Consider the following 23,807-nt stretch of genomic DNA (forward strand, 5'->3'; position numbering starts at 1 on the left):
TTTTTTTTTTTTAAAGATTTTATTTATTTATTTGAGAGAGAGAGAATGAGAGACAGAGAGCATGAGAGGGAGGAGGGTCAGAGGGAGAAGCAGACTCCCTGCTGAGCAGGGAGCCCGATGCGGGACTCGATCCCAGGACTCCAGGATCATGACCTGAGCCGAAGGCAGTCGCTTAACCAACTGAGCCACCCAGGCGCCCTCACTTTTTTTTTTTTTTTTAAAGATTTTATTTATTTGAGAGAGAGAGAATGAGAGAGAGCACATGAGATGGGGGAGGGTCAGAGGGAGAAGCAGACTCCCTGCCCAGCAGGGAACCCGATGCGGGACTCGATCCAGGGACTCCAGGATCATGACCTGAGCTGAAGGCAGTCGCTTAACCAACTGAGCCACCCAGGCGCCCCATCTTGGTCCACTTTGCTGGCTTGTACCAAGGCCCTGTCCTGGAGCTTCTTGTCTATACTGGCTCCTGCTTAAGTAATCTCACCTCTCCCATCCCTCTCAACTCCCAAATCCAGCCCATGCCTTGCCCCTCAACTCCAGACTCATTGATCCAACTGCCTCTTAGACGTGGGTCACCACCTGACCTCTCACACCGACGGTCAGTAGACCACAGATGCTCAACCCCCTCTCTGGCGCCGCCTTCTCCCAAAGCCCCACACTGCACCCATCAGCAGGCCCCACTGTGCTTGCCTCCAGAAAAATCAGCAGAGTCTGCATCCCCACTGCCTCCACTCTGGTCTCTCTCCTTCCGGCCACCGGCCCACAGCCATGGGCCACCCAGAACCAAACTGCAGATCTGACCATGGCCAGCTCCCTTGTGCAAAACCCTCAAATCCTTGAGAAGACGGGGCTCTGGTTCCTCTCTGCCCACCCTCCTCCTACACTCACCGAGGGCTCACCATGCCTTGCTACGGTGCTTTGAATGAGGCAAGTTCAGTCCCACATCCAGGCCTTTGCCCTAGCTGTTCCTTCTGCCAGGAACACTTTTTGGATGACTGGCTGCTCGTCCTATTTCAGGTCTCTGCTTCAAGGCCACCCCTGGGGAAGTACCTCTCTGCCGTGAGCCCCCATCTTATTCCTCGCACACTCTGAACATCCCTTTCTAGCTCTGGCCACAATGTGTAACTCAATACAGACTGGCTTTTGCTGTTGCCCCAGGACCTGCCACAGCGGTTGGGCCACAGTAGGTTCTTAGCAAATGTTCAACAGAACTGAACTAAGAGGGGGGAAAGGGGTGGGTCTCGGAGGGCTGGGCACCTCCCGCCACCCTGAGGGCCAGCGGTGGTGGCTGCGGGGCCTGGAGGAGGGGACAGAGAGGAGGGTCACAGGGCTCCCATCTACAGGGCCTCTGCCAGACTGTTCTTGCCTGCCTGCCTGGCTGCCTCCCGTACCTCTCCCTGGGAGGCCTCCCACGCCACCCTGTGCAACCCCCCTCCTCTGCACCCCAGCCCTCCCAGCCCCCCCCCCCCCCCGCTTTCTCTCTCTCCTGTCCTCACGGCCATGGACAGCTTCTCTCACGGAGCTTAGAACTTTGCCCACTGGAGGCGGCAGCCTGCTGTATTCCCAGATGGATTCTGTCAACCAATACGTGGTGGGTGCTGGAAAGGGAGGCAAGGGAGGTCGGGGTGCGGGGCCAGTACCTCCTTAAACTGGGGGTGGGCGGCATCACGCACAAGCTGCAGAATCAGCCCTTCACTGGTAGAGAGGAAGGCGCCACTCTGCCGCATCCGGGCCAGCGCCACCAGCCTGTCCACCTGGCTGGGGGGGGGGGGCGGTTGTTGATGCCTCGGCCTGGACACCCAGACCCCTGGCAAGCTCCGCAGGGACCCCACTCCCTGGTTCTTCCTGGGCACCCCATCTGTACCCCACACGCACCACCCCCCTCAGCAGGACCCGCTCACCTGCGAGAAGAGCAGGCGTCCACCACCACATGGACCTGCAGCCCACGGTCCAGGAGGTCCAAGGTGGTGTTCTGGGGGCACAGACAAGAACGGGGGTCTGGGGTGAGGGGCTAGGGAGCTGGGATGGGATGAGGGAGGCTCCGATCAGGCAGGAGCGCCCCCGGGTTACAACAGGATCCTAGGGCAGGATGGGAGCACCAGGCGGAGAGGGGTCCAGAGTGAGGAGGAGCATCCCAGGTGAGGAATGGGGTCCTGCCAGGATGGAGGGTTCTGGGCCAGGGAAGATGCAGTGAGTGGGGGGTCTCACCAGGATGCAGGCCTGGGTCTCAATGCCACAGAGGAGCACAGAACGCAGCTGGGGCCGGCTGTCCAGCTCCTGTAGCACTGCCGGCACCATGCTGAAGCAAGTTTTGGCCACCGGCCGCAGGCCCTCAGCCCCCAGCTCGGGCACCGTGGGGCCCAGGCCGGCTGGGTACTGCTCGGTCAGCACGGCGGGCACCCCCAGCAGTCTGGCCACCTGTGCCAGGGGAGGGGACACGGCCTGAGCCTGAGGGAGGGGCGTGTGGGGCCGGACTCCTGGGTCTGAGGGAGGAGGGTGCTGGAGGCCTGGACTCTTGGGTCTGAGGGAAGAGGGGGCTGAGGGTCTAGACTCTTGGTTCTGAGGGAGGAGGGGCTGGGGGCCTGGACTCCTGGGTCTGAGGGAGGAGGGGCTGAGGACCTGATACCTGGGTCTGAGGGAGGAGGGGGTTGGGGGCCTGGACTCCTGGGTCTGAGGGAGGAGGGGCTGTAGGACTGGACTCCTGGGTCTGAGGGAGGAGGGGCTGGGGGCCTGGTCTGACGGCGGAGGGGCTGTACCTTGAGCATGCGGGCAGCCACAGAGACAATCTGGGGGAAGTATGCAACATGTCGGAACTTCTCCTGCATGTCACACAGGAATAGGATGGATGATCCAGGGAGGACTCGGCCCAGGCTGGGCTTCACAGCTGCCATGTCCTGGGGATGGGCGGAGGTGCTGAGTGGGCAGGGTCAGATGGGCAAGGGGCTTCTTTGCACATCCAGGGTCCATGCACCTAGACCCTTGAGGGTCCCACACGGTGCTTTGGAAACCATTGTGCTCCCACCTGCAGGCCTTTGTGTCTGCAGTTCCCAGGGGCCTGGAATCCATTTCTTTCTTAACGTGTCCTACTCAGCTGGGGGATCACTTTCCCCCAGAAGCCTTCTCTGACCTTGACCACCCTGGTGCTCCCAGTCCCACTCTCCCAGGGCCCTGGGAAGCCTTCCCTTCCGTCAAGGTCACCCTCTCTCCTGCCACACTCCAGGCTCCAACTGTGATCCTCACCCTCAGGGTGAGGCGTGAAGTGACCCACCCAAGGGCCCAAGCAGCTAACAGAGCAGATGTGGCTCCTGAGGAAAAAAGAGCCTGGGTGGAGTGGCGGTGCTGACTTCCTTCAAGTCGTACTCTCCCCACTCAGCCTCTGAAACTCAGTTTACCCATGTGTGCAATGCACGGACTGCATGTCCCTATGGTTCCTAGACAGAAAGGCGGGGGTATCTGCACAGGGGAATATTATCCACCTGTAGAAAGGAATGAAGCGCTGCTGTGTGCGACATCATGGATGAACCTCGGAATCGCTGTGCTCAGTGACAGAGGCCAGGCACTGGAGGCCCCCCGCTGTGGGAGCCCTTGTGTATGAACTGCCCACAGGGATCAAGTCCAGAGGCAGGAAGCAGCTGGTGGCTGCCAGGGGCCGGGGGGGGGGGGGGTGGGTGGAGTGACGAGAACTGACCGCCTAATGCGGGCAGAGTTTCCATCTGGGGTGATGAACACATTCTGGAGCTAGATGGTGGCCACGGTTACGCAAAGTCATGAATGTTTGTAACGGCCACTTCATGGCACGCTTAAGAATGGTTGAAAGGGTAAATTTCATTATGTGTACTTTAGCACAGTTTAAGAAAAAAAGAGAGAGAGAGAAAGAAGGGGCGGGACTGGTGGAGCCACCTGCCCAGCAGCCCTTTTACGGGGAGGCCACTGAGACCCAGAGGGGTCCATGACTTGCCTGAGGTCCTGCAGGACTAGAGGACAGCGAGCCTCCCAGTCAGAGCGGCTCCGTCTCCTGCACCTGGGGCCCTGCCTCTGTGAGTCTCAGCATGTCCCAGCCCATGTCCCCAGGAGGCCTGAGTCCTTGGGTCCCCAAGTTGCTGCACAGCTCTCATCCCCTCTGTGTGCTCACTCATTAGTCGTTAATTTATCTGGGACATGGGAGACCCTGCAGACCCAGTGGAAGGCCAAAGGGTTAACACGGGGGAGGTGTGAAGGCTGGGTGGTGAGTACACACAGGTGTTTATGGGGATTCTCTCAAATAACAGGTCTACCATAGAAAATGTTTTCTATGGGCAACATATCTAAAATGTAAAAACTGATGGATGCTTAGAAGGGGGAGTTTTATGCTATGTGAATTTTATCTAAAACCAAAATGGCACGGAAGCTCCCACAAAAACAAAACCACACTGAATGATCACATAATTACAACTGTGATCAGTGCTGGGATTTCGAGGGAACCTGATCTATCTTGGCAGAGTGCAAAATTCTCCCCGAGGAAGTGGCCAGAGAGAGAGAGAGAAAATCTGAAAACACAAAGCGGACTCTGTCACTCCCCTGTCTCAGCCCCCACCCTCCTGCATGGCTTCTCTCTGTCCTCAGGACTAAAACATAACCCCCTCCCACAAGGCGCTGTGGACCATTCCAGCCTTGGCCAGGCATGTTACATCTCAAGGCCTTTTGCTGGTGGTCCCTCCAGCTGGGGTGCTCTTCTCACTTCTACTCTTTTGAGTCTTCCGGAGACAGGAGGGTCAAGGTCAGATCAGGGCCCTAATGGATGCAAGCCTACGACATGTGTCTGGAACGATCTCCCCTGCACACTGGTAGGAGTGTGGATTGCAACAACCCTCAGGGAAGCACGTGGGACCCCATTTCTCAAAATTAGAGTTATGTGAACCCTGTGACCCAGAAGACTCACTCCTGAGTGTTTGCCCTGCAGACATCCATGTGAGACACGAGGTTATTCACTACCAGGCCTAGGTTACTCATCATGGGACTCTTCCACGGAGCAAAGGAATAGAAATCAATGTAAACATCTACGGTTGGGCAGCCCCGCGGCCATCCCCTAAGTTACGGTATGTCTATACTATGGAATTCTTTGCAGCCAGGAAGAATGACAAAGATGCTCTTTAAGTAACAATATGGAAAATTGTCCAAGAGGGGTAGCAGTGAAATGAAGCAGAACAGTGTATATAGCAATGCTCCCATCTGTGCCCCAATCAGGAGAGAACAAGCCAGTGTAACCCTCCTCTCTATATGGAGCAGGTACTTCATGCCAGGGAGCAGGTCACTGAGGGACCGGGTGTGAAGAAGACTTGATTTTCACTGTGTACTGTTCTGTTCCTTTTGAATTTTGGACAATGTGTGATCAGTTGTCTGGTCGTAATAACTACAATACAATAAAATATTTACATAAGGTGAGAACCCAGTAAAACCAATCTGTGGTGGTGAAGTTATGAATGAATGAATGAATGGTTATTCTTGGGTTGCAGTGAAGAACAGGGTTCAAGGGGGGCGCTTCTGGGATGTGGGGGATGTCCTACTTCTGGCTGGATTTGGATGCTGTTTACACCAGAGTGTTTGCTATGTGAAACGTTATTTGAGCTATGTACTTGTGATTTGTATGGTTTTCCTCCATATGCAGTATAGCTCCATAAAAAGTTTTCAAAATATCAGATAAAATGGGGGAGGCCTCGCTGGCCTCCGTGGGGCTGGACTGGAGGTGGAGGCCAGGAAGAAAACCAGGGCTGGAGTCCAGCTGGGCAAGGGTGAGGCCTGGGCTCTAGTTAAAGCAGAGAGGACAGAGAGATTCAGGGGGCAGGGCCGTGGGGGAGGGGGGAAGAAGGAAGATCTTCAGGTTCCTGGTTCATGGGTGGCAGATCCCAGGGACTAACTGGGGACCTGGAGAGGGGAATTGGTTTGGGGAAGGAGATGAAAAATTGAGGGCGGGGAGTGTGTGTGGACGCATGTGGGGAGGTCTGGGCTGGAGACCCATTTGCGGGTGCTGTGGGGAGAAGGTACAGAATTGAGTTCTGGGTGGAGGGAGTCCAAGGCGGGAGGAGGAGGGGCAGCAGCAGGGGGAGAGGGGTGCTACTTAGATCCCCACGTGGCCTGGGGGGGGTGGGCAGCCCTGCAGCTGGGATTTCCTGGCTGTGTGACCCTTCGCAAGTTTCATGCTCTGTCTGAGCCTGAAAATAGGGGTCAAACTCACCCACCCCATAGGGATGATGCAAAACTCGGCCGGGGATGCAGAGAGGGCGGGCGCGACCCGTGGAGGGCTCGAGTCCCTGGCCAGCCAATTCTGTAGGGCCTGGGCAGGAGTGTTCCCCTTGGCCGTGTCACCTCGGCCTGGACCGCCTGGCAAAGCCTCCGTTTCCCCACCTGCAAGGCGGGGAGATCGGTCCCCCTGCAGCCCTGGGGAAGGGGGGGGGCTTACCCGGAAGGCGCCGGGTTCCAGCCTGGCCCGCTCCTCCGCTGGAGAGGCCTGGGGGACACTCACCTCTCAGAGCCCGGACTTAGGCCGCTCAGGTCCTGCCGGGTTCCAAGGCTAGGTCACCGTTTTTGTAGGGTCGCCACACGTGGCCCGCCCCCGCGCCATCCGCGTCCGCCCGTCCAGGCCGAGCCACCCAATCGGCGCTCGCCAAGCTCTGCCCCGCCCTTGCGGCCGGCCAATCCACAGGCGAGGCTGTTTCGCCCTCCGTGGAGGGGCGGTGCCGGGCACGCTGTCAATGTTGAGAGCGTGATTGGCCCGCCATGGGGAGGGGGCGGGAAGGCAGCGCCTCCGACCAATGGGGAGACGGGAAGGGCGTGAGTGGCGGGCCCGGGGCGGAGCGGCGCCGTGGGTGCGGAGAACGCGAACTCCAGCTGGGCAGGTGGGTAGCGGCCACCCGCATTGTCTACACAAGACCTCTGAGGCCGAGAAAGAGGGAGGGAGGGGCGTAGCCAGGGCAGAGGCAGGCCTGGGGTTCGAGCGCTGGCCCTTGGCCAGAGAACGCTGAGACAGAAACTTACCAAGAGACACAAGCACTTTCCAGGAAAGGGGACTTAAGTCCTCCCAACCCCACTCAGCCTCAGTTTCCCCATATGTACAGCACCTGCCTCCTAGGGTGCTGTTTGGTTGTTTGTTTTGCGTGGTGTTTGTAATATTTAGACTCTGTGCTTGGAAATGGGGCTGAGAAAGAGTTGGGGAGAGAATTTCCTCATCAGTCTTGGAATAAAATCCAAACTACTCCCAATTCGTGTTTGCCTTTGTCAACCTCCCTGACCTCATCTCTTACCACTTGCCCTGCTCACACTGCTCCAGCCACCTCGGGGCCTTTGCACGTCCTGTTTCCCCAGCCTGGAGCCCCAGATCTTTGCTTAGACGGCTCCTTGTCATTCAAGGCTTTCCCTGACCACCTGATGTCAAACAGCCACTCAGTAAAGTCTCTGTTTTATTTTCTTCACAGCACTAATTTCAATCTGAAGTTGGAAACTTATCTTGCGTTTAAGAAATGTACGAATGTACCCTTTGTCAATCCCCCCCACCTGTACCCGTCCCCCACCCCCTTAAATGCACACATCTTGTCTGTTTATTCACTGCTGAATCCTCAGCATCTAGATGGGGCCTGACACATAGTAGGCCCTCGGTACATATTTGGGAATAGATGAGACAAGACCAGACATTAGGCAGAAATGAGCCAAGGTGAGAGGAGCCTGGAGCGGCAGACACTGAGGAGATGGGGCTGGGAAGAAAGAAGGGAGAAGGTGGGGGAGGGAGAGTGCAAGGGGGCACCCCTGGCAGAAGCAGAGGTGGGGGACCTGGACCAGGAGAAGACGTGGTCTGAAGGTGGGAGGAGTCTGGGCTTGGTGCATGTTCCCAGGGGTTGCCAGGAGGGGAGTGGACAGGACAGGGGGCTCCTGGGGGGTGGCTGCTGAGCTATCATGAGGGCGGCCTCTGATTTGTCCGGCGTGGGGAGCCCTGGGTTGGGTTGTGGTTGAGGATCATGGGGAGCAGGTACCCCAGCCCTCAGGGATTCCCTGAGAATGACAGGCACAAGGCACCTCCCACCTGCCCACCCAATCCGCCTCAGGAGCCCAGGGCCCGTCCACTCCCCCCGGGGCATTCGGGGGATGCGGGAGGGGATTATAGAAATGTGAAGCCTGCCTCAGGTCTGGCTGGCCCCAAGCACAGAGGGACAACTCAGATGGCACTGAGGGACACTCTGGGGTGAGTGCAATGTCATCAAAGAGGTCGAGGGTGGAGGTGTCCAGGGCCGCGAGGCTCAAGCTGGGGCCCGCATAGGGTGCCTCAGTGGGGGCCACAGCGCAGGCCACCCCCAGGAAGGGGGACGGAGGTGGCGGGGGCGGCCTTCGGGGCGGAGGTCTCTGGGGAGGTGCCTCTTGGGACAGGATAGACAGCGCCAGGCGCCGGGTGGCAGCTTCAATCTTGGCAAACTGCCTGCAGAGAGACAAGCATTACTGGGTAGCCATGAAGCGTTCCCCTCGTGTCTGCCATCCCAGGACCAGTTTTTCCCTTCTCCTCCTCTCCATTTTTCTACTCTGTGCTACCTGGGTCCTTTCTTGAGTCTGACAATCCAGTTTTTCTAACTCCATTCATAGGGGAGCTCTGAACAGCTGTGGGGGTTGTGTACTGCACAAGGCAGCACCTCCAGTTCAGCTCAATGCACATTTTTGACATTTAGATTTGTTATGGCCACATCCCAACGTATAAAAGTAAAAAACGTCTGAAGGAAAGGGTGCCTTGAGAAGTGTCTTCCACACAAGGTGCACTGTGGGCTAGGGGTACACGTGTAACAGTGATGCCCTGTGGATTCTACTCCCTGCTGAGCTCTTGAATCTGCCCACCTCTGCATCCCCACCAATCCTTGGTTGAAGTCCCCGGCATTTCCCGTCTGGATGACCACAACAGCCATCACACTGGCCCCTCCCCTAGCGTTCCTACCCCTCAAGAACTATGTGGATGGATCTCACAAACTATGATGGGCTCAGTTACATCCCCCTAAAATTCCTATGTTGGAGGTTTAACCCTCAGTACCTTAGAACATGATTGTATTTGGAGACAGGGCCTTTAAAGAGGTAGTTAAATTAAGATGACATGGTGAGGGTGGCCTCTAATCCAATGAGAGGAGATTGGGACCCATGGAGGGAAAACACAGGCCATCTACAAGCCAAGGAGAGAGGCCTCGCCCTGCCAGCACCTGATCTGGGACTGGGGCCTCCAGAAGCGTGAGAAAGTAAATTTCTGTTGTTTCAGCCACCCAGTCTGTGGTGTTTGATTATGGCAGTGGTAGGAGATCAGTGCACAAACATAATGTTGAGCAAAAGCAGCAAGACTCACAATTCGTACCTGCATGACTCCATTTGAAGCTCAAAAAGCAGGCTAACCCGATGACAGTAAGAGAAATCAGGATGGCAGCTTTATGGGAAGGAGACACCATGGGCGCCTTCAGGGGCAAGAAGGGCCCTGTTCCTGGACCTGAGTGCTGCTTACACTAGTAGGTTCTCTTTGGGAAGATTCGTCAAGCTCTACGCCAATACTATGTGCATTTCTTGTAGTTGTTAAATTTCCAGAAAAGGTTTTATTTAAACAGTTAGCTGATATTGTATGGTTCTGTTTATATGAAATGTCCAGAATAAGCAGGTCCCTGGAGACAGAAAGCGGACTGGTGGCTGTCAGTGCTGGGGGAGGGGGGATGGGGAGTAGGGGATCTCCTCTGGGGGTGATGAAAATGTTCTGGAACCCAACAGAGGTAACTGGTTGCAAAACATTATGAATATACGAAACACCAATGAAGTGTACACTTTAAAACACTCGAAATGGTGAATTTTATGTTATGTCTATTTTGCCACAAGAAAATAGGCTCATAAATAAATTAGTGAGAGCTGTTACTCCGGAACTGTCTTTGACGCCAAAGAGAATAGTTACACTCTGAGTCCCCGGGAAAAATGTTCAGAAATAGGAGGTCAGGTTAAATGGCAGAGAATGGGGGTGGGAAGAGAGAGAGGGGGAGTTGACTTGAACAAACTCCGTATAAATGACATTTAGGGCTGAAGAGTCATGACATTTGTGATTTGCTTGAACTATTTTAAGAAGATAGATGAAGGAAATAGGATAAAATGTTATGGGCAGTAAAGTCTAAGTGATGGTACATGAGTAATCTTTAGGCCAGTGGTTCTCTAACTTGAGAGCACAATGGAACACCTGGAGGGCTTGTGGCAATACAGGTCCTTGGGCCCCTGAGCTTTGGGTTCTGCAGGCCTGGGGTGGCATTCAAGAATCTGCGTCTCTAGCACATCCCCACACCGTGCGGGGGTGCTGATGCTGTGGGTCTGGGGACCATTTTTTGAGAACTGCTGTGTCAGACAGCTAGCTGTCTTGACTTTTCTGTAGATTGGAAATTCTTCACAATAAAAAGTCAAAAATCCATATACATGGGTGGGAGGGGGCTCCTGAGGGAGCAGGGCCTGAGGGGACCTGAGGGAGGAGGAGGATGTGGGTGGGAAGGTGCCGAGGATAGTTTGCCTCTGACCTGGATTTTCTCAGGGAATATGCTCCAGAGCTGCCTGCGCTGCCCATGAGGCAACTCGTGGGAAGCCTGGGTCTCCGGGGAGCATGTGACAGAGCCAGGCATGGGGGTGGGAATGTCTGGGATGCTACAGGAGAGGAATTGGCCCTGGGGGAGCAGGGGGGCTGAGTGGGGGAGGGTAGACGGGCAACGTGGGAGGTAAGAGGCTGGCATTAGCCCAGGGTCCAGACTGGAGGCGGGCAGGGAACCCAGATGGGGGCTGGAGATGGGGGAGGGGTCCTGAACTGATTGATGAAGGGGCTGAAGAGGAGTGAGAAGGCTAGCTCTGGGACACAGGGCTGGACCCTGTTTGAAGAGATGTGTGTTTTCCTCTTCAATAATGGGTGTGTAGGATGGTGGCGGTGAACACTGTGGCCAGGGCTGGGCATCCTGGTAGAAGGTGGCTTGTAGTGCAGAGGCAGGAGTTAGGCTGGACCAGGCTCCTATTTACTCAGATTTGGTTCCAAGACCTCTTGGAGCAAGGTTCTGGGCTGGCTGGGAGGAACAACCTACTCTGAGAAAAGCAGGTCCTGGGGCACCTGGGTGGCTCAGTTGGTTGGGCGTCTGCCTTCGGCTCAGGTCATGATCCCAGGGTCCTGGGATCAAGTCCTGCATCAGGCTTCCTGCTCCGTGGGAAGCCTTCTTCTCCCTCTCCCACTCCCCCTGCTTATGTTCCCTCTCTTGCTGTGTCTCTCTCTGTCAAATAAATAAATCTTAAAAAAAAAAAAGAGAGAAAAGCAGGTCCTTGGGCAAGTCACTTTACCTCTCTGTGCCTCAGTTTCCTCATCTGAAAAACGAGGATTATAATAGCATCTACCTCTTAGGGTTATTATGGGGGATTAATGAGTTCATATTCATTGTGAATGAGTATTATAAGTTTATACTAAAGTGCTTAGAACAAGCGCCACCATCATCACCATCACCACCATCACCACCATCATCATCACCACAATCACCACCACCACCATCATCACCACCATCATCATCACCACCATCATCACCTTCACCATCATCATCACATCATCACCATCACCACCATCATCACCACCATCACCATCATCATCATCACCTTCACCATCATCATCACCACCATCATAATCGTCATCACCATCACCCTCACCATCATCATCACATCATCACCATCACCACCATCATCAACCATCATCACCATCATCATCACCATCATCACCATCACCACCATCATCATCACCTTCACCATCATCATCACATCATCACCATCATCACTATCACCATCATCACCACCATCATCAACCATCATCACCATCATCATCACCACCATCACCACCATCATCACCATCACCACCATCACCACCATCATCACCATCATCACCATCATCATCACCACCATCATCATCATCATCACCATCACCACCATCATCATCACCTTCACCATCATCATCACCATCACCACCATCATCATCACCCTCACCATCATCACCACCCCATCATCACCATCATCACCACCATCATCACCATCTCATCATCGTCATCGCCGTCATCACCTTCACCATCATCACCACCATCATCATCACATCATCACCATCACCACCATCATCACCACCATCATCATCGTCATCACCATCACCACCATCATCACCATCATCATCACCACCATCATAATCGTCATCACCATCACCCTCACCATCATCATCACATCATCACCATCACCACCATCATCACCACCATCATCATCACCACCATCATCACCTTCACCATCATCATCACATCATCACCATCACCACCATCATCATCACCCTCACCATCATCATCACCATCACCATCACCATCACCACCATCACCATCATCACCACCATCATCACCATCATCACATCATCGTCATCCTCAAGTCCCTGAGAGGCTGTATCCAGGCAGGACAGCAAAGTAGTACAGAGCATGGGCTCTGGACTCAGAGTGCGTGGGTTGTATCCATTCTTTAGCTGTGTAGCTTGGATAAGTCATCGAATCTCTCTGAGCCTCCTCGTCTCTAATGTAGGGACAAAGACAACCTACTGTGCAGGTTTATTGGGAGCATTAAGTGACATATCGTATGTCTAACCCTTAGTATGGTGTGCCTGGCACACAGCAAGTGCTCAAAAACTGGTTACTGTCACAGAGTGAGGGGAGAGCACAGGGCAAGGTGGGGCAGGGCTGGGTGAGGTGTGAGAGGGAGGACAGGCGTGAGTACAGACCTGAAGGAGCTCAGGTCCCCATCTACATTCCCAGAGACAGGGAAGGGCATTGTCCCACAAAGGGAACAGGATGTGCAAAAGCCCAGAGGCTGAATGATATAGTGCTAAATGGGGAGCTCCGTTTCTTCAGAACCTAATTCCCTCCCCCTTTCACTGTGCCCCAGCCATACTGGTTCTCAAGCTTTCCAAGAATGTTCCTGCCTCAGGGCCTTTGCACTTGCTGTCCCTTGCCTGGAATGCTCTTCCCTCAGACATCCATATCTTGTTCCCTGGCTTCAGTGACCTGAGGCTAAAGCCTTCCCTGACACCTAAAATGCCAGTCCTCCCCCAGCACGCGCTCCATGGCACTTATCACCTCATAGCATGCCATATAATTTTTTAAAATTGAGGTAAAATTCACATAACTTAAAATGAGCCACTTTAAAGTGTGCAATTCAGTGGCATTTAGTACATTCACAATGTACAACTTCCACCTCTAATTTGTTCTGGAACTTTCCGTCACCCCAGAAAGCAGCCCTGAGCCCAGTGACAATCACTCGCCATCCCCGCCTCCTCTGGTACCGCTCCCCTGCTTTCTGGCTCTGCCTGTTCTGGACATTTCACAGAAATGGCATCATGCGATGTGTGGCCTTCTGTGTCTGGCTTCTTTCACTCAGCATCGTGTTCTCAAGGTCCATCCACATATCACTTACTTTATCTAGCTGTCCCTGATCAGCCGCCTTGCCTCTGGAACACAGACTCTATGAAGGCAGGGGGTTCTGTCTACTTGCACAGATGGATCTCGGGGGCCCGGTACACAGTTAATGCTCAATAAATGCATCTTGAGTGTTGACTGCATTCTGGGGTCCCCTTCTCTCTGTTCTGTCTGGGCCTGGGCTCCCCCGTTCTGAGCTGTCTGGCCCCTCCCCTCGTCCACCCCCACTCACCTGCAGATCTGGTTGTGCAGAAACCTCCTGTGGTTGGGTCTCCTTTTGGGGGGCCGGGTCTGCCGAGGGTGCAGGGCACGCAGCATGTGGGTGGCCGCCCCACTCACAAAGGCACACAGTTCCTGCGGGCTGGGCTCAGACACTGCGGAGGCTGTAGGGGCCCCGGGGTGCATGGCTGGGGTGACAGGGTAGCTTCTCCACAATAGTCCTGCTGGTCAGAAAGCAGCTCCTAAATCTGAGGTGAGAGGAGCAACCAGGGCCAGGAGCTCAGGGCTGGGGAGGCAGACAGCAGATGGGAGAGGAGAGGGCCTTTGGGAGGGGCAGGCCGACTCTGGAGGGGAGGCAAGGCTCTGGTTGGAGGAAGCAGGGCCCAGGGAACTAGGACAAGTCCTCCCGCCTATGCCCCATCCTTACCTCTTGGAGGCTGGATGCAGAGCTTGGAGGAACCCGTGGGTGGGGTCTGATATAGGAAGGCAAGGGGGGAGCTTTATGTGCGCCCCCCCAGGGGCCCAATTAGCACATAGTTGGACCTAGGATATGGGACAGGGCAGCATGGTGGGGGGCAGAGAAAAGCACCTGGAGATAGCCAATTATGGGGACAAAGGCCTCATTAGGGAGGCGAGGCCAGGGCCTGAGTCAACCGCATCGATTAGCGTTGAGGACCCTTAATTGGAGTTGAGGGGAGGGGGTGGTGGGAGGCTTGGGTGCAGGCTGGGAGGGAGGGGGACACGGCTCCCTGGGAGCTCCAGCTGCGGGGCAGACACCTGACATCTGCCCACCCACCGGCAGACGTATCCCCCCTGTGCCTCCCTCGGCTCCGGGCCCAGCATCCTGGGGAAACAGGCTCAGAGAGGGGGCTCGCCTGTGCCCAAGGCCTCTAGCCAGCATGAAGGGTTGGCTTCTGTGTGAGGGGGTTGAGCCCCAAACCCTGCATTTCCGCCAGAGCAGTGAGAGAGCAACGGAGGGGGTGGGGGACAGGCGCTGGCTGGTCTGGTTGCTTAGGTGGGTGACAGGAGGGACTGTTTCTGGCACAGCCTGGCTGTGGCCGTGGGAGGGGAAGAGAAAACACGGGTGTGGTTTCCCTGAAGGCATTGTACTGAGGGGCTGGGGGGCCCCTTGGTATTTGGGGGAGGCTGGGACGTGGCGGGTGAGGAGGCTGGTTCCTGGGGGGTGGGAGTGGGGTCCTCTTGTTCCTGGGAGGGCATTGGTCAAAGTGGGGGACCCTGGCCTGGGCTGGCGCAGGAGAGGTGTCTCCGTGTTTGCTCTGGGGGGACTGCGTTAAAGGTTTGCGTTGGGGGGGTGAGTGTCCTAGGGGTACGCACTAACACAAACCTTAAAACCACGTACATTTATTCTCTTGCAGTTCTGGGGGTCAGAAGTTCAAGATGGGTCTTCTGAGCTGAAGGCGAGGTGTCCCTTCTGGAGGCTCCAGGGGAGAATCCGTCCCCTAAGCCTTCTCCAGCTTCCAGAGCTTCCGTGACTTCTCCAAGCTCACGCTGCAAGTAAGTGGCCAAGCTGGGATTTGAACTCGAGTCAGCATAGGCCCGACACCATGCCCTTGTGGGCAGGGTCAGCACAGGGGCAGCAGCCCAAGTACGGTAGCAGAGGCCGGGCCCAGGGCTCGGGATGGGGGCCACCAGGCCAGCCGCGGCAGACACCAAGCGACCGTCTTGGGCGCCTCCAAGGGTCTCCAGCCCCCTCACTGAGCTGCACTTTGCCCCTTGGCCCTCCTGGTTTTTCGGCCCCTCCCTGGATGTCTCCTGTCCTCCCCTCCTCACTCTCTCCAACCACAGCGCTCGCATGGCTGTTTCTCAGCTTCTCTGGCCGTCTCTGTCTCTACAGTGTCTCTGAGTCTGTGTCTGTCTGTTGGCCTGGGCAAGGCGTGTGTGTGTGTGTGTGTGTGTGTGTTCACGTGTGTGCACGTCCTGGGCGTGCATGTGATGTTGTGGGACAGCCTGGAAGTTTTCCTGACCTGTGACTTTCAGGCCCAGAGGGGAATGTGCAGGGTCCCTTGGCAAGGGGCCGTGGGGGAGGGGACCCTCTGGGGTTCGGGGTTCAGGCTCAAGGACAGCCACTGCATGGCCGGGGCATGACCTTTGCTAGCCCGGCCCCAGGAGCAGGCCCGAATGCAATACCAGGATCCACGGGCAGCATCTGCTAGCGAGCTCTGTCCCTCCGCCAGGGGAGTCTGAACACAGCTAGGGCCGCCAGCCCTCCTGACTCGGGCCTAGGATGCTCCACCAGGGGGCGCCCACATCCCGGGCAGTGCTGGGAGCCTGTGCGTCCTCCGCAGCACCCTCACCTTTGGGCCCCTCTCCTCCTGTCTGGTCATGGATAAGCGTCACCCACAGCTGGGGGCTGGCTTCCTCTGAGATTTGTTGAGGACCTGCCCTTCCTGGTATTAGAAGGTCCTCACAGGCTCCCTTCCCCCATCCCAACCCCCATCCCAACCCCATCCCAACCCCATCCCAGTGCGGGGGGGGGGGGGGTGGGCGGGAAGTTTATTTATTTAATAAACATTGATTGAGCACCTACAGTAGACTGAGGATGTGGCAGTGATCAAGACAAGCACAGTGTGTCCCTGGAGGAGTCTGGGAGGGAGACACCCACAAACAAGAAAAGACCAGTCCAGGATGATGGAGGTTGGGTGGGGGAGGGGTGCTGCTTCAGATGGAGAAGCCGTCTCTGAGAAGGTGACAATTGTCCTGCAGCCTGAGTGGAAGACAGGGCAGCCAGGAGCTTCCCAGGCAGAGGGAACGATAGGAAGAGGTAAAGTCAGAGACGTGGACAGGGGCTGAACCCTTAGGGCTTTGTAGGCCAGGTAGGAGTTGGGTTATGAAGGCAAGAGTGACGAGAAGCTATGTAGGGTTTGAAGCAGAGGTAGTGCCTAGACCTCAGGGCCCTGCCCCAAACCTCCTTTGCTGGCCTCGCTGCACCTGGAATGTGGAGACCTCACTCCTGAATCCCTCTCTAATATGGGGAGGGGGGAAATGAGGTGTCAGGATCAGGCCAGGAGCCCAGACAAAACTTGTCCTTCCCTGCCTCCATCCTGCTCATCTGCAATCTCTCTACCTAGTCCCAGAGGGACTTTGTTTCCCTTAAAATTTATTGTGAAAATTTACAGGTGGCAGGTTCCTGGTGTTCCCAGCCAGGAACTCAGAGGCCAACCCGCTCATATTTGTTTCACACCATGGTATGGGCTAAGTTGTGTCTCTCCAAACTCGTCCGTTGGAGTCCTAAGCCCCGTACCTCAAAATGTGACTGTATTCAGAAATAAGGTCTTTAAAGGGGTAATTAAGTTAAAATCAAGTCATATATCTGTGCCCAAACCAATATGCCTGGTGTCCTTATAAGAAGAGGAAATTTGGACACGGACAGATACAGGGAAGGCCATGTGAAGACACAGAGAGAAGACAAGCTATGGAGACAGGCCTCAGAAGAAACCAACCCTGCCAACACCTTGATCTTGGACTTCTAGTCTCAAATATAAGAAAATAAATTTATGTTGTTTAAACCACCCAGCCTGTGGGGCCTTGTTAGGGCAGCCTCAGCAAACTAACACAAGAAGTGTATTAGTTATCTATGTTGTGTCACAAATAACCACATATACCATGGCTTAAAATAATATACTCTAATTTTCTCACAGTTGCCATGGGTCAGGAGTCCAGGCACTTGATCGGGGCCTCACGAGGCTGCGATCATGGTGTAGGCTGGGGCTGCCGTCTCATCTGAGGTTGGGTCTTCTTCCAGGCTCACGTGGAAGAATTCATTTCCTTTCATCTGTAGAACGCATGGAATTGGGCGGCTTCAAGGCCAGCAGGACAATCACTGACATTTCACATCTCTGACCTCTAGACCCAGCTTCAAAGACCTTGCCTGATTATATCAGGCCCACCTAGTACAATCTTTCTGTATTAGGGTTCTTCGGGGAAACAGAACCAATAGGATCGATGTCTGTGTCTATTCTATCTATCTACCTATATATATATAGAGAGAGAAAGAGAGATGTTATATATCTTACATTTTATATATAAAGAGCTCTACTGTAAGGTACTGGCTCGTGCAATTATGGAGGAAGTCCCATGATCTGCCATCTGCATGTTGGAGGCCAAGAAAGCCAGTGGTGTAGTTCCAAGGCCTAAGAACCAGAGAGCCAATGGTGTGGATTCCAGTCTGGGTCCGAAGCCCTGAGAACCAGGAACACCGAGGGCAGGCAAAGATCAACATTCCAGCTCAGTCAGGTAGAGAGGGAATCCAACCTTCCTGCACCGTCCTGCAACTTTTTGTTCTAGCCAGGCCCTCCACGGATTGGGTGATGGCCAGTCGCCTCCCCTCCACGGTGGGGAGGGCCATTGGCTTTACTCGGTCTACTGATGCAAATGCTTATCTCTTCCAGAAGCACCTTCACAGACACGCCCAGAAATTGAGTTTAACCGGATACCTGGGCTTCCTGTGGCTCAGTCAGGTGGACGCATAAAATTAACCATTACGTTTCTTTTTGATTAACATCAACTGACGGGGAGCCTTGATTGCACGTGCCCAAATCCCTTCACCTTCGCCGTATCACATAACCTGTCACAGGAGTGATGTCCGTCATATCCACTGGCCACGAGAAGAAAAGGCACGTAGTGTACGAGGGCGTGGGTCATTGGGGATCGTCATGGAAAGTGGAGGCCATTCCTGGGGAGGGCATTTGGTGCGGACCTGTCCCTGGTCCACATTTTTGTACTTAAAACCGAGGGATGTGTTTTCCCTGTACAGGAGGGACCATGTGACCCAGTGTGACCAGCCGGGGAGTCTCCTCTGGCTCCTGTGCACTGGGCTGTGGCCATGCATATGGGGACCTGCTAGATAGGCCTAGGGGCCTCCCTCCGGGATGGTGTCTGGGGCTGGAGACACTCCTGGTTAAATCACTTCCGGGTTACAGGAATCACTTCCTGGTTCTGTGCTTGGCCAAGAGACTTCCGAGGGCCTCTACTTAGCCCCCAGTCAAGTGGGGATAACACTCCTTCCCTGGGACAGGCCCATGTGGGCAGGGCCGGCTGGGCACCCCATGGGAGACCCAAGAAATGTCAAAAAGGACCATCCTTAGTCTGTGGGAGGTGTAGGCCAGCACCTGGGCTCCTGCCCACCCCCCACCTTGCTTAAAGTGCATCTCTGCTCTCTTTCCTGTGCTCAGGTGAAAAAGGTTATTTATTCTTACCTCTGGCCCTGGGAGTCCTGTCTTTGGTCCAGATACCTCCTGCTGTGTGTGTAGGGGGAGACAGGTGCTCCAGGGACACCTCTCACCGCAGCCCCTAATCCTCGCCTCTCTAGTGAACACAAGAGGTGCCATCACGAAGGCAACGGGCTGAGTGGCCCAAACCAGAACCGAATGTCCGCACAGCCTGACATCACACGCCCCCTCCTTCCAGAGGGAAGGGATGTGGACTGGAGGGCTTGAGCATGTGGGGGCACCGTGAGTGAGACCTGAGCCCCCTCCCCACCCTGTGATCCCAAAGAGGGCAGGCCCAGACTCTGGTCCTGGCTGGGCCACCTTGGAGCTGGACTGTTCCAGAAACCCAGGACACATTTGCCACCACCCACAGTGTGGCTGGCAGGGTTGGGAGGGGGGAGTGTGAGGAAGAGGGAAAGGTCCAGGCTCCCCAATTCCTCCCAGGGTCTCTTCTCCTTTGACTACCAGTGAGAGTGGGGCTGCCTTTCTCTGGAATCAGGAGGTGGGGTGGGTGCAGACCCTTGCCAACCCTTTTTTGGCTGACAGCTTTGGGGTGGGGGTAGACAGAGAGGGACAACCCCACATGCACATAGGGCCTTTGGGGCAGGAGTAACAGCCTAGATCCCTAGGAAGGGTCAGGTAGGTCTTGGCTACCTTCAAAGGCTGCAGTCCCCACTCCCAGCTCTGTCCTCCGGGATGAATGGTTCATCTGGCTGGCAAGGTGGGGAACAAGGACTTGGAGGGTCTGGGGCTGGATAAGATGCCTGATCTAGTTGAGGGGGTTAGTCTCCCCCAAAAGCACCTGGGGCAGGGTGTTGTGGCCAGAAACAAGAATGCCAGGGGCCTGTAGCGGTGTTTGCTAGGCTGTTTGCTTGTCTGTATGAGGGCCCCATGATGTCCCTTGTAGAGGATTCTACATGAGGTGTCCAGCTACTACTATTTGGAAAAAGCCAGTTAAATCTGCACAGCCAGTTGCTTGAGGCCATTGAGTTCAAAACCTTTATTTTCTGGCTCCAGAGTAGGGGATGGCTGACAAGGGCAGGTGCTGGGACTTGGCCTCTCTCACCTCCCTCATTATACCTCCTGACTGGCAGGTAGATGGGGGCTGGCTGGGGCTCTGTTGGCACGGAGAGCTCCTTTCACTATTGCAGGGGCCCCAGTGGCCTGAGATGAAGCAGGTGGGCCTAGGTTCTCCCTGCAGCCAGCTGGGCCATACATTCCACATCCACACCTTGACCCACTGTGGAATCCTCCCTCCATCTGGGAGCAACTTCAGGGGGTGGGGTCCGGTGTATTGGGGAGCTCTAGCAGCGGGTGGGGACCAACCCCTTGGGGCAGGGCCTCCTAACTCTACCCTGATGGCTGCAACTGTCTCCTTCCCCTCTTTATTCCTCAACAGCTCAGAGCTCTGCTCATGTGTCCCTGCCAGTCCCTGGGCAGCTTCCTTTCTGGCAGGGGAGGTAAAAGTTGAAGTGAAAGGGATGTTTGGGCTGAGCTGGAATCCTAGGATTCCCATGCACGAATTCACTGGACACTGCAAAAACGATCCTGCAGGGCAGGGACAAAAAGACAGGTGCACATCAGCTCAGATCACACCTGAGTTTGGGCCTGCCTGGGGGCCTTGGGAAACTGCCTGGGAGGCTCATTCAAAGAAGAGTACCGCTTGCTTCTGATCAGGCCCCTTGCTGGTTGTTGCGGACACTTGGGTGCCCTGTGTCATGAACCATGGCTGAGTGCTGCTGAGCATGTAATGGGAGCCCACCTAGCATCGCAGGCTTTCCCACAGGAGTTGAGGAGGTGTGGGGTAGGAGCAGAAGGTCCTTTTGGTCTGATAAACAGCCCTCAGGCTGAGGGGGATTGCCTTGGAGCAGTGGTTCTCAACGAGGGGACATGTGGGGGAGAGAAGGTGGAGGCCAGGCACAGGGAGGCTGCTGACCCCCCTACAAGGCACCGGATGGCCCTCACAACAAAGAACGATCTGGCCCAGACGTTACTAGTGCCATGGTTGAGAAACTGTGTTGGATGCCCTTCATTAGCCAGTATGGCTCAAAGGCTGAAGCCGTTCTGGGCTGAGGTGGAAAGGGGGGACAGGGGATCCGGGACAGCTCAGTGGTTCCCTAAGCCCCCAGGCCACGAAGGAGAAGGCATAGCGGGGCCCAGGTTCCTGCACAACCACAACGCGGGCACGCAGCAGACGCCCGGGAACCGCGAGCGCGTGGGACCTCTGGGGGGCAGGAAGCTTCGCGGGCCTCAGTTTCCCCGACGGGGAAATTATAGACCAGGGCCTGGGCGTGGGGCCCAGGCCAGGAAGGCCCACACCCCTGGTTGGCTAGGCCGTTCGGAAACCGCGCTGCTGCAGAGGGATTCTATGACAGAGAGGGAGAATCGATAGTCGAAAGGGGGAACAAGCCACCCACCCCAGGTCCAGGGCCGGCCTCCCCCGGCCTTGGGCTGACTTCCGCTACCGCCAAAACGACCAGGCAGCCGGGGGTCGGGGAAGAACTACAACTGCCACGATGCCGTGCGCCGCTTACGCTGGGGAACGAGCGACCGCCGCCGGCCAACGGGAGGGGCGGGCGGGGCCTCGGCGCACGTGGCGTCGTGACGCGCCAACGGGGACGTCGGGGTTTGTGTGCGCGAGAGGCGACCGATAAAGGTTGGGTGCCTCGCGCCGGGGGCTGTTGGGAGGGAGCGCGCCCCCGCCCCCCTCCCAGGCCCCCAGTCCTGTCCCGCCGCTGCCGGGGCCCCGTCTTCCCGTCGGCCCCCGTGGGAAGGCCCTAGGTCTCCCCCGCTCATTCCCCCGGTCGGGGCCGCAGGTGAGAGACCGGAGGGGTGGGGGTGGGGGGAGGGACAGGAGGGCGGAGACGTTGGGGAAACGGCGAGCGTGAAACCGGAAGGGATGCCTTAAAGGGAAGGGCGCTACTTCACCTCCGACTTTTGTCCGCTAGGCCGGCTCCGCCCTTTTAAAGGGCAAGGGGCTCCTTTTGGAGCGGCGGGTGAGGTTCTGCAGTTCCCCTTAGCTTCCCGCTTTTTATCCTCTAAGGATGGGTTATCTTGTGAAAGGTCACGGACAGTGTCCCAGACACCGAAGGAATAATTTCTGAGTCCTGGTGGCTTCCCAGCCTACACTAGCTTAGCTCAACAAAGGTGGACATGGGTGTGCGGTGGGAGTAGCCTCTTAAAGGGGAAGTCGGGCCTGATGGAAGGGTGTGGTCCGGCCTTTCGAAGGGGGTGCTCTTCATTGGGCAAGATGGGCCCGGCTCTTGCAGGGGGCGGATGCCTCTTGTTTACGGCATGCTCGGTCTTCCGAAAGGCACGGGCAGCTTCTCTTAAAAGGACTTGCTTACATTTTAAAGAGGATGCTCATCTTATTAAAGGGAATCTTTATAGCCTGTCCAAAGGGGATGCCCAGCCTTTTTTCTTTCAGAATATGTTTTCTCAGTGCTCGCTCTATGCCGGACTTTGTTTTAGGCGCTGGAGCGCGACAGTGATTAAGATGCCACTACATTTAGTGGGTAGAGGGCTAGGGATGCTGCTAAACACCCCATAGTGCTCGGGACAGGCCCCTCGGCGCTGGTCAGCCCCACATCTCAACAGTGCTGAGGTTGGGAAACCCTGATCAGAAGCAGGTTAGGAGGTGAGAAGTACTATAGAGAACGGGGAGTGTTGGAAGGGGTTGCAAATTGAGGTCTGGTGCAGGAAATGTCTCCCCGAGGTGACATGTCAGCAAGCACCCTGGCAGGAAGGCGGGGGGAGGTCCCTGGCAGGGGCCTGTGTGAGGCTCCAGGTGGTGACTGGATGGTGTGAGAGTCAGAGAGGCTAGCCGGAGGTCAGGGAGGGGAGGAGGCCATGGCATGGGAAGTCTGTAGGCTCCTGTAAGAGATTTGTGTTCTCTGAAATGGGAGCAGTAGAGGGCAAGTTCCCTGCAGCCTCTGTGTTGGGCGCATCCTGGGGGTAGGAGGAGTAGGGGTGGAAACATGGAGATCTGTTTTAGGAGGCTGTTGCAGCTGCCCAGGAGGAAGGCCCTGGACAAAGGTGGCAATGGGGGACTCAGGAGAGAAGTGGCCAGATTCCGGATATGTTCCTGCTGAGACAGGAGAACCCGCTGCTGGATTGGGCATAGGTGGTGAGAGAAAGAGGCGACGCCTGAGGAAGGACCGAGCGGTTTTCAGGGATGGAGACTGTGGGTGAAGAAGGGAGCGAGCAGGAGTGAAAAAAAACCCACCAAGTTAGATTTGGGGCATGATAAATTTGAGTTGTCTGTTAAGCGTCCATATGGCATACTGTAGCAGGGGGTTAGAGTTCAAAGGAGAGGGTGTCAAATAGAGATACATTTTGGAGTCATCCCACTTATAGACTGAGATCCTGAAAATGAGTGGGGGTTCCCTGGGAGAGAGTGTGGATGAGGAAGAGGACCAAGGGTCGGCAGAGCCCTGGGCTCTCCTAAATTCACAAGTCAGGGAGATGAAAAGGAACAAGTGCCCCAAGGTGAGGAGAGTGGCTTAAGGAGGGAGGGACCCTTGGGGATTGAGCAGAGACCATGCAATTTAGTACCAGGGAGGCCAGGAAGTAGAGTCAGGGGGAGGAGGATCTGAGTGATGGGGTTTGGGATGGGAAAAAGCATGTATTTTTCTTTTTTTAATTTGAGAGAGAGAGAGGGTGACTCCCCGCTGAGCAGAGAGCCCGATGCGGGGCTTGATCCCAGGACCCCTGAGATCATGACCAGAGCTGAAGGCAGACGCTTAACCAACTGAGCCACCCAGGTGCCCCAGGAAAAAGCATGTATTGACAGCACTTTGAGTTGCTTTGCTGCAAAGGGGGTGGAGAGACATAAGGCCATAGCTGGAGGGGGGTGGGGTGGGGTGAAAGGTTTTGCTGTTTGTTTTTT

At 55.7% G+C, this 23,807-nt stretch overlaps 3 protein-coding genes across 14 annotated transcripts in view; 1 reads left to right on the top strand and 2 right to left on the bottom strand.

The window, feature by feature from the left end:
- The window catches only part of ISOC2 (isochorismatase domain containing 2), a 7,950-nt gene extending 1,314 nt beyond the window's left edge, over nt 1–6,636 (bottom strand). Inside the window, exons 1-5 of one of the 9 annotated variants that reach the window (XR_014140974.1) lie at nt 6,437–6,601; nt 2,757–2,894; nt 2,209–2,448; nt 1,902–2,079; nt 1,641–1,754 (exon numbers count right to left, since the gene is read on the bottom strand). Coding sequence is in view for 8 of the 9 variants with exons in the window: in XM_081807343.1 (XP_081663469.1) it covers nt 1,641–1,758; nt 1,902–1,972; nt 2,209–2,448; nt 2,757–2,891 (564 nt within the window). In the remaining variant the exon portion in view is untranslated. Of the gene's footprint in view, nt 1–1,640; nt 1,759–1,901; nt 2,080–2,208; nt 2,449–2,756; nt 2,895–6,436 lie in introns of all 9 variants that reach the window. The other 8 variants (XM_031021272.2, XM_081807343.1, XM_081807346.1 and 5 more) reach the window with 8 other exon arrangements.
- ZNF628 (zinc finger protein 628) overlaps nt 1–23,807 on the top strand; it is a 61,089-nt gene that overhangs the window by 32,462 nt on the left and 4,820 nt on the right. For 2 of the 4 annotated variants that reach the window (XM_081807336.1, XM_081807335.1), the window contains exon 3: nt 15,068–15,206. The gene's annotated coding sequence lies outside the window, so the exon portion shown is untranslated. Of the gene's footprint in view, nt 1–15,067; nt 15,207–21,527; nt 21,736–23,807 lie in introns of those variants that run through there. The other 2 variants (XM_081807337.1, XM_081807338.1) reach the window with 2 other exon arrangements.
- C16H19orf85 (chromosome 16 C19orf85 homolog) lies at nt 7,493–13,891 on the bottom strand. The gene is made up of 2 exons (XM_081806160.1): nt 13,705–13,891; nt 7,493–8,440 (listed from the first exon to the last, which is right to left on the bottom strand). Exons 1-2 carry the CDS (start codon nt 13,875–13,877, stop codon nt 7,984–7,986), a joined length of 630 nt encoding a protein of 209 aa, XP_081662286.1. The 5' UTR covers nt 13,878–13,891; the 3' UTR covers nt 7,493–7,983.

This window comes from Leptonychotes weddellii, chromosome 16 (genome assembly GCF_054177405.1).
Source record: "Leptonychotes weddellii isolate Sample4059 chromosome 16, ASM5417740v2, whole genome shotgun sequence".
Taxonomy (NCBI): Eukaryota; Metazoa; Chordata; class Mammalia; order Carnivora; family Phocidae; genus Leptonychotes; species Leptonychotes weddellii.

What these genes read in the sequence shown, in the direction of transcription:
- C16H19orf85 (XM_081806160.1), bottom strand. Translation starts at nt 13,877, where the DNA reads ATGCACCCCGGGGCCCCTACAGCCTCCGCAGTGTCTGAGCCCAGCCCG. An exon ending in CTGCACAACCAGATCTGCAG is followed by an intron (nt 8,441 to 13,704) that starts GTGAGTGGGGGT and finishes GTCTCTCTGCAG; the next exon opens with GCAGTTTGCCAAGATTGAAG.